General features: G+C 35.3%; 1 protein-coding gene across 1 annotated transcript; it reads right to left on the reverse strand.

Annotated features, from left to right (window-relative positions):
- Positions 1-492: 492 nt before the first annotated feature.
- LOC100527718 (ubiquitin carboxyl-terminal hydrolase 3) lies at positions 493-9,196 on the reverse strand. Its single transcript, XM_003524030.5, has 9 exons — positions 9,052-9,196; positions 8,715-8,846; positions 8,565-8,603; positions 8,195-8,300; positions 8,044-8,102; positions 7,840-7,914; positions 6,336-6,384; positions 6,002-6,078; positions 493-777 (listed from the first exon to the last, which is right to left on the reverse strand). The coding sequence occupies exons 1-9, from the start codon at positions 9,124-9,126 to the stop codon at positions 679-681; spliced, it is 711 nt and encodes a 236-aa protein (XP_003524078.1). The 5' UTR covers positions 9,127-9,196; the 3' UTR covers positions 493-678.
- Between the last annotated feature and the right edge of the window lie 763 nt (positions 9,197-9,959).

The raw sequence follows: 9,959 nt of genomic DNA on the forward strand, positions 1-9,959 counted from the left end.
CCAAAGGGAGTAACTAAAACTTTTAAGAAAATAATACAGTTCGAGTCATAAAATTTTATGAAATTATGAATTTCAATTTTATTGTTGAAAATTAAATATTTTATGGATCGATAAGGATGATTGCTTTTCTTTCTTTATTTATTTTTTATTCATTGGAAATAAAGCAACAAAGAAATTACCCTAGCCTGTTTCTGAGAACAAGTGAAGCTGGAAAAGGAGAGGGAATGTCCTTTTTGTTTACCTTTCTTTTTTTCCCCCTAATCTTTTAAACAAATCAACCCACCTCTAATACAGACGGGTTATTGAATTCAAACCATCTAAAGTGAGGCAGGTTGACCCAACCATCTTTTATGGGTCAGAACATAGACCTGTTTTACCATACTATTTTAAAATTTGCTCTCAACATTTATCGCACGGTTATTATGTTTGCTTGAATTAATTTTTTATTTTTTTAAAAAAAAAAGTTAAATTCAAAACGACAGTAAACACGACTTTTAGCTCAAATTTACTCGCATTGCATCTATTTGAAACGAAAGATGCATAACCTGATAGGTCACTGACTGAAAATTAAAATCCGAGCATAAATACAGGAAAAGCGAGTGAATAAAGCTGCATGGATGATGACTGGGGATTATACTGCTGATAACTTCAAGAATTATTTCCCCCAAATTGACTGCCTTAATGTCCATCCTTGGATTTCTTTGATATTGCAATGACATTGAAGTTGAGAGAACCTGGATTTTTCTGAATCATGCTCTGGATGACTTTCGCTGCATCCTGTTGTAAATTAAGATATACACAATTGAAAATAGCAAGGTAATGAAAGAAACATGTAAAGATGAAAGAGATAGTAAACCCAGCCACTTCAGACATGATCAAATAACCAAGACGGGTTGAAAAGGTCATGGTCACGGGATTCAGCACAACCCTCCAACATTTGATAGGGAGGATAAAAGAAAGAAAAAGGCATATATAAGCTGGTGAAGGTGATGAACTATAGTGCCAAAAGTACGGTGCCTGTTCGGAGAAACAAGAGAGTTTGTGTTGAATTTGAAGAGGTGGGCAAGTAAAATTTACTTGAAACGAAACTTCAATTTAGTAATAGAAAGTAATACAAATGAGAAATCGGATACACTGAGGAGCGCTTATGGTTATAATGGGTGCTCTAACCTAGCACTCCTATCTCAAACCCTCTCGCACACAAATGGACAACATCCAAATCCTATTCATATGGGGTGTATGCCAGTATAAATAAGTGGCAGAAACTCCATCCAAAAGTTAGTAGTTTGGCGGCCAAGTGATCCATAAGACAAATCCTATTCATATAGTTTGACGACAAGCTCCCTCTAAAAAATAATCTGCCATAAGACAAAATTCCTTGCAAACTAATACATGACAATGGTGGTGATAAAATGTATCCCGATGCTTTGAGAAATATGGTGGCAGTTATAGCATCTAGTATATTCTGGATTATGCTAGTAAGACTGTAAGTGGAGGAATAAATTGGCATTCTTAACACTCCCGCTCAATTATTCTCTCTTTGGACCTTGTCGTCACACCAAGCTATCATCTAAACTTTTTAAACTCTGAAGCCGTTCTATAAATATATTCGAAAGTTGGCCTTGTTGCCCCACAAGTACCACAACTTTTCTTTGATAAAATGATAATCAGCTCTACGTGCTTTGTCACGGCATGATACACTAGATTCTCTACTAAACAAATTGTCAACTAATTATTGTAATATAACTCCATCCCAAAATTGTCAACTAATTTTTGTAATATAACTCCATCCCATAGTCAGTAAGTTGATATAGATCTTGTAGTGATTGCATAGGACACATACTGTAACACTCCGATTAAATCACATCAGAATGAGAGGGATCCAGAGGTTGTGCAGGTATGCGCCTATACAATTGAGGTTGACTTGAAGGAATTAATTGATATTATCTATACCAACAAGATGCATCTACTTTTCGGTAGCCCATCACATAAGAACTCCACAGTTAAACGTGTTTGGCTTGAAATAGTTATGGAATGGGTGACCTTCTGGGAAGTTTTTCAGAAAGCATGAGCAAGGATAAAGCACACTCAAAAGTCTCGTTAGTTTGTGAGATCAGTTATTGATCCTGAAAGCAGACAGAGCCGATTATCGAGATCTTGAAAAGGGCTACCTACGGAGGATTCTGACCAGTGGAAGTTATGACCAACAAGATGTTGAGTGAAGTACCATCGTGTGAGAGTCGCCGAGAAGTCGAAAATCAGGAATATTACAAATGGTAGAAGAGCATACCTCTCCTAGTATGGTGTGGTTCGAGGACAAACCAAGCGGAAGTTGGTAGGCATGTAACATCCCAATTAAATCACACCAGAATGAGAGAGATTCAGAGATTATGCAGGTATGAGACTGTACAACTGAGAATGACTTAAAAGAATTAATTGATACTACCTATACCAATAAGATGCATCTACTTTTCGGTAGCCCATCACATAAGAACTCCACAATTAAGCATGCTTGACTTGGAGTAGTTATGGGATGGGTGACCTTTTGGGAAGTTTCTCAGAAAACGTGTGAATGAGGTCAAAGCACGCTGAAAAATCTTGTTGGTTTGTGGGGTCAGTCATTAATCCTGGAAGCAAGCAGAGCCGATTGTCGAGATCTCGAAAATGACTACCTACGGAAGGTTCTGACTAATGGAGGATTATGACCAACAAGGATGTTGAGTGAAGTGTTACTGCGTGAAGTGCAATAATGTGAGAGCCGTCAAGAAGTAAAAAATCAGGAATGTTACACATACACTCTTGAGCCATAATTGCTACTTTATTCTTCACTTTTGTACTTGACAGAGATAAAATGGGTTGTGTACACCAAGATATTACTCCTATGCAATTATAGTGTGTTGATTCAACATAGTACATTGGATATTAAGGTGTGTTAAGAGTACATTTAATTATTATATATTATACAAGAAATGTGTGAACTATAAGGTCGTAGGATATTGCAATGCTAATTACACTAAAGAATCATTAAATAAGGACCAAGACCTACAAATTTTGGGTTTTCTAATAAAATTCAGCCAATAACATAAAGTGTGTTCAAGAGGGTGCATTAGGAGTGTGTAGCTAAGCATTTTTCTTACTCCTAATTCCAATTTAAACATATATCTCGTGCTCTCATAAACAAGCTTGAGTCATGTCATTGAATATTCACGTTGTAATACAAGTTTAATTTTTCTATATGGTGCTTTCTTCAACTTGTATACATAAGTGAAACTTGCTCTCAATATACCCCTTGGTTGTTCCATGTATATTTCTTAATCTCTAACTCACTCTTTAGAAATAAATTCTTGCATATGCCAAAGCCTCCAAGACTTATTAATTGCTTGTTATAAAAGCACACACTAATTATTTTAGCCATTGAACTACATTTCTTGTCATAGTCCCACTTGTATTGTGAAAATCCTCAAACCACTAAATGGGTCTTGTATCTCTCTACTGATATACTGATCCATTTGGACAACTCTTCACCTTGTATACCCATTTACAAGAAATGGGCTGCACTCTAGTAGATCATGGCCCTATTTCCCAAGTTAATTCTATTTTAATGCATCAATCTCATCTTTTGTTTTATCTATCCACTCCTTTGACAGTGTTGCTTCTTCATATGTACTAGGCCTTTTCACATTATTATCTTTAATAATGCTACATTAGCATATTTTGGATTTGATTTTCAAATCTTAGTTGATCTACCTAGTTGTGATGCCCCTCAAATTCCTGTATTTGACTTGGTCTCTCCTTTGAAGACCTAGTGTGTACTCCTGTCTGCCAAGGGATTTTTCTTTTATCTGGAGATCTTGCTCTGATAGAAAGAATGTAAATATGATGATTATGGGCTGATTACATGATGTATATTATTATGTAACTATGGTATTTAGGATAATTGTAAATCCTTATTTTCATTACGCCCAGCATATAAGTCTTTTCTGGGTATTTCAAACACATGGATTCCATCATATCCCCCGTTTCTCTCCTCTCTCAACATGGTATCAGAGCAATGAATTAGAGAAGGAACTTGCATAGTTAAGAGAACAAATCAGACAACTATTACTACAACACTAACCCAAAGTTCTTCACCATTTTGGGGTGATGTGCTGTGCCTACTCCTTGCTATCTTTTCAACCAGATGCTTTCTTCTATTATTTACAACAAATACCTCAGTCTGTTTTATTTCCTTACAGATTATTAAACCTCTTTCCTCCTTAAGTCTTTGGTCCTAAATGTTTTATTCATAATCTCAATCCAGGCTTGATAAACTCTTAGGTCACTCTCACATTTAGAGAGTAGAGAGAAAGTGGAAGCAAAAATCCAACAACAATGAATGTCTAGTAGACAGGGGATAGGGCCAAAGGTTGGTAGGGAAATTCATATATTAGTCACTTTCAAGGCCCAACATTCTCTACAGCATAATAAGTTAATTTATGCAATGTCCTACTAAAAGGCATCTAGAGGCAGCCAACTGTGTACTGAAATATCTCAAGGGTACTCTAGGCAAAGGAATTCCAATTAAGAAATGCAGGATAAGAGACATTGAAGGGTTTGCAAATTTTAATTGGGCTAGATCAACTAAAGTTAGTAAGTCCATGATTGGGTATGGACAAAAGGTATGGGGAAACCTTGTTACATGGAGAAGCAAAATACAATCAGTTGTGGCAAGGAGGAGCGCTGAAGCTGACTTCATAGCAATCGTATAAGGATTATGTCTGAATTTGGATTGAGACTCCACAAGACCTAAAATTCTCTAGAGAATGTCCTATGGAGGTATGTAGTGACAGTGAATCAGCAACAGCATAGTTCACAAGCCAGTCCAGCATGGCCCAACGAAACATTGTAAAATTGATTCGAATTTTATCAAAGATGAAATTATTTCAGGGGGTAACAGTATGTTCACATTCCAACAGGACACCACAAAGCGGACTTATTCACCAAAGCATAGTCAACACCTGGATTTGAATTATTATTTGGCAAGCTAGAAATGACTAATATTCTTATTTCACCCAGGAGACCCGGGTTTGTTTCCCGGCAACGGAACCAAAATGTTAGATAATAATCGGGAAAAATAGAAGTGCAATACAAAAATATGGGGAACAAGTCACTGGTATTGATCAACACTGAAACACCTCTGCCACTGCAGGGTGATGAAAATACAATTCCAGGACCTCACAAAGAGAGAGAGAGAGAGAGAGAGAGAGAGAGAGAAAACCCTCAATAGCTACCAGCAAGTCTGCCAAAATAACTGCCCCCTCACAACCTCATTCCACCTTCCTAAAAACACCTCCTCCTCCCCCACTCACGACATGAGGGCCCTAGCCCTATAACTAATTTCCCCCTACACAGGATCCCCTTTTTTCTTTCTTCTCTCACAGTCTCTCAGCCCCTTAATCATATTGCCCCCACATCCAAAAGCCCATCATGTTGAGGCCCAACCAACCTGTCCAATTCTTTTGGGCTAACAACAGGGTTGAGGGGGAGTGTTGGATAGGATCTTGGTCATTATAGGAGGTAGCACTTAATGCAAGTAGCTGTAAATATTGTATATTTATTGTAATCTGTTGATTGTATCCTGATTGATAAGTCTGTAGGTTAGGAGTAAATTCCTCACTCTTTCAGTTTACCTTCTATGATTAGGGTAGCTTTAGCCTATTTCGTGTAAATTCTGTATTCTCAGAAAAGCAATAAGTAGGATTTCTTTCTAAAGCCTCTTTGTTCACTAACTTTGCAAACTCAAATTCAAAGCACTAACTATCTGTAATTTTTTTCCTGAAAGGTGGGTGCTCCAATGCTAGAGCCGCTTACCTACACAATTGTGGTCATTGTTTCTTCATCCATCATTTAAATTTAAAAGTGACAACAGAACTACTTGCATTTGCAAACAAACCAGACCTTTTGCCAAATACATGTCTTTAAGGAACAATCAACTATAGACTTAACATTTAAAGATATTTACCCTCAACAAAGTACTTGGTGAGGATGGACCATGAGATATTGGTCCTGACTTTCTTCCATCTAGCTCATACAATTCACCTGCATATTATACAATTGCAGAGAAATTAATTAGATAATATTCAGGCAAGTGCAAAAGTAGAAGAACAACAAATTGATCTAGACATGAATATGATCCCAAATAGTTTAGTTATGGGCTTTTCATACAGCTGGTTTATGATTTAGATATTTAGGTTGCTTACTATATTGTTGACACAATTAAATCTTGGTATATTGGTTTGCTCTTTTTACAAACACCACAGAAACAAAAATATTAATCAGTTATATGAAGAAATTACCATCCACACAAGCAAAGCAGATGAAATGAGTGTCCACATTATCTGATGCCTGCATTATAAATATTTTAAACAAAAAAAAATGTAAGGATAAAAGGAAACAATTTGAAAATTGAAACAAGCAATTTTGTTGTTGCAGGGGTAGGGGGTTGTTATCTATGTTTACAATACTATCCAAGTTTTGCCTCACAATATAACAACATTAATACATGAGAACACTTAGAAAGTTATATCTCCTAAAACCTAAGTAATTTACATTTCCAGCTTGTTAAAGTCAGCATATACAACATTATCAATGTAGTGAGATACAGAAAGAAGAAAGAGAGAGAGAGACGATGATAATTTTTCACTTCATATAATGAAAAATAACTTTCATTAGGATAAAAAAAATGCCGCCCAGTGCATAAGGCTCCCACCTAATGGGGTTTGGGGAGGATAACTGTATGTAGCCTTAACCACACAAGTGAAAAGAATGTTTCCAAGATTTGAACCCATAACCTCCACATCATAAGGCAGAAACCTTACTGTTGCACTAGCACTTGCCCCAAGAAAATCATTAAGATGAAGAGAAGAATATTACAAAGAAATTTGGAGGTTAAGAGATCCTCCATAATAGAAAAAAAAAAAAAAAACAAAAGAAAAAGAGAGAACATCATAGTTGCAAAGCTCCCCAATCCCTCCATATATCTGTTAAGAAAATGAAAACCCCCTTAAAAAAACCATGTTCTTCACACGCAATAGAAGCCAATTGCCTAATTTTATCCCAATAACTGAATAAACTACTAAACCAAAGAAACCTCAAAAAATAGGGTCATTAAGCTTTAACCAAATGCATCAAATACAGTATTTAGCTTCTTTATTTATACCAAACTCATTAAAGCTAGTCACCAAAAAATGGTCCAAATATTGGCCCTGAAAACATGAGGCTACTCACATTATGGACTGAATTTGCTATATTACTACCAACTTATGTAAATCACTTTGAAATTGAATTTTTTTAGAATTGCAGCTACTCCTACTTTGGCTCATAAAAGTAAATTCCTGTGTGTAAGTCATACAACTTCAATGAAGAAAAATCCAAGTAGGAAGCAGGGTTTGACACCAATGGGTTGGTATCTTCTCATAATTTTATATCTCCTGCGAAGTTAAATGGTCATTTGTTTGTGATATGTTTTCAAAGAAACTTCTTTGTAAAACTCAGTTGCATAACAACTTAAATTTGAACATTGGTTCAAATCTCTAGTCTAAAAGGCCAAATCTAAATCCCAGGATTACTCACCATAAGAGAACCTACAAATAAAAACTATTTTATATAAAAGACCCTGCTTAAGTATCAGTTTATCATATCCAAAGAATAATGATAACAACAAATAACTAACCAGATTTTCAAGATAAGAAAGCCAAACTAAACCTTTCATCACTACATCAGTTATCTGTTTCACTAATACATCACATCATAACCCCTCCCCCAATTTACTGTTGCTTTAAATTTAATAAATAAAAGTACCACTGTATCACCAGCAGTGGCGGCTACTGAATGAGCAACTTCCATCTCTCTGTCATTCTCAAGAAATACAGCCCGCTGCAAGATATGAAAGTTAAAAAATTGCCAAATGAGCATATATTTAACTGACCAATAGTGTCAGTTCCTTGCACTTATGAAATATGAGAAAGAAAAGAGAGGAGGTTTGGCTAGGAAGAAACAAATAACCTGCAATGGATCCATGCTTGCAGTAGATTTAAAAAACTTATCAAAGAATGACCCCTCAACTGGTAAGAACAAAAGCAACACAACTGAATGAGATTTAATGATTGATATACTAAAAACTTTAACTGAGGCTGCGTGATTGTTGGAAACCTACCAAGCTTGACTTCGGAGGTTATGTTCCCAAGTGCATGAAGCAACCCTATTGTACCACAAGCATTACCCACGGTTTGCTTCATAAAATACACTTTGCTGCTATAATCCTACACCAGAACAACAACAAAAATTCCTACTCAAGGCATGCAGTTAAATAATCAATTATATGATATATGCTACCTAAAATTCAGATTTTATTAGACAATGTTTAATAAAATAGTCAATTAAGCTTGTAAAACAGTCCTATAATTAATAATAAATGATATTAATTTAATACACTACAGTCAAACAGAATGCACTATTCTTTGAATCAGGGAAACGAATAGTCACAGATAAATTAAAAGATTCCATAAATAGATATATCCACTCACCTTTTTTTCGTTTTCCTGTTGCAACCTTTCTTCTTCGGACTGAAAACAGATCATAAAACTTACACAAAATCAGAAGCAACACGTGAATGTGACATGACAGTAAAAATAAAAATTAAAAAGAAATCACATGTTTTCTGTGTAGAAACTAACCTTTGCGGTAATTGGATAAAGAAAAAGCACGGCGAGGACGGGCTTCGGAACCATTTCCAGAAGCTCTTCATCTAAGCCAAACACATCACAGCACTCTGCCTCGTCCAGTGGAAGGCCAAGACCCCAAAGGAACTGCAATTCACCGAAAACACTTAGAAATTATGCATTGCATGCTACCAAATAAAAATTGTAAATCTAAAATGAAAGAGAGGGGAAGTTCTTTAGCAAAATTTGTCAATATTATTATATGAGTATGTGTTGAATCAATAGATGATCATGATTGAAACATTTTGCTCAATGTAATAAAAGAAAGAGGAATAGAGAGAGGAATGAAAACCTGGTTCATGACTTCAGGGTTAGCTTCAAGAGGAAGCCACCTTTTCGCAGAAGGGCGTTCGTCTAAAGTGGCCATTCTAGTTTCTTTCTACTGCTCTTCGAAACTCACTCTAAGATGATGGCAGTGAAATAAAGTCACCATATATAGCTGAATTGCGTGGGCCTTACTGGACCTTTACAAAGCCTATAGTTTAAGCATGTAACTCTGCAAGGTCCATGATATTGACACCCCTGTTTGATATTCGCACCACCCCTCTTTTTTCTTTAATATTTTTTAATAAAAATATCTTTATATATTGTAGATTCACACTTCTCTATCAATTTTTATGCATATAAATTTTGATTTGAAAATAAATTGTTTTTTTACTGTGACTGAAACATTTAATGTTTCACTTACAGTGATAACTAATTAAAAATCACTATTATTATAATGTTTGACACAATTATTTAAAAAAGTTAACAAACTTATTATATACATGATAATTTATGATTGGATGACAAACCTATTAAAATTAAAAAAACATATATTTAATTATAATCAATTTGACATGGTTGTACTAAATTGTAAACAATGCATATTACCCACAATGATGAATTTTTCTTTTTTTTAGAATGATGAATTTGGTTTAAATTGGCCAGTATGTGTTTATAAGTACAGATTCAGGTTTAACTTTTGGATGTGAGGCATGTCATTAATCAGGTTCGACCTCTACATGTGGATATATTGGTGACTTTTAATCAGGTCCGTCAACTTAAACCAGCTCATCAAGTTCGTTGGGAGCAGCCTCAAGATTTCTATTATCAAAGTCAACACTGATAGTGTGTTCGATAAAGAGGAAAGAAATAATATCGAAGAGAAATTTTATATTTTTTTTTTGTGAGACTCACATTTTTTTATATTCTATTTTA

This window comes from Glycine max, chromosome 5 (genome assembly GCF_000004515.6).
Source record: "Glycine max cultivar Williams 82 chromosome 5, Glycine_max_v4.0, whole genome shotgun sequence".
NCBI lineage: Eukaryota > Viridiplantae > Streptophyta > Magnoliopsida > Fabales > Fabaceae > Glycine > Glycine max.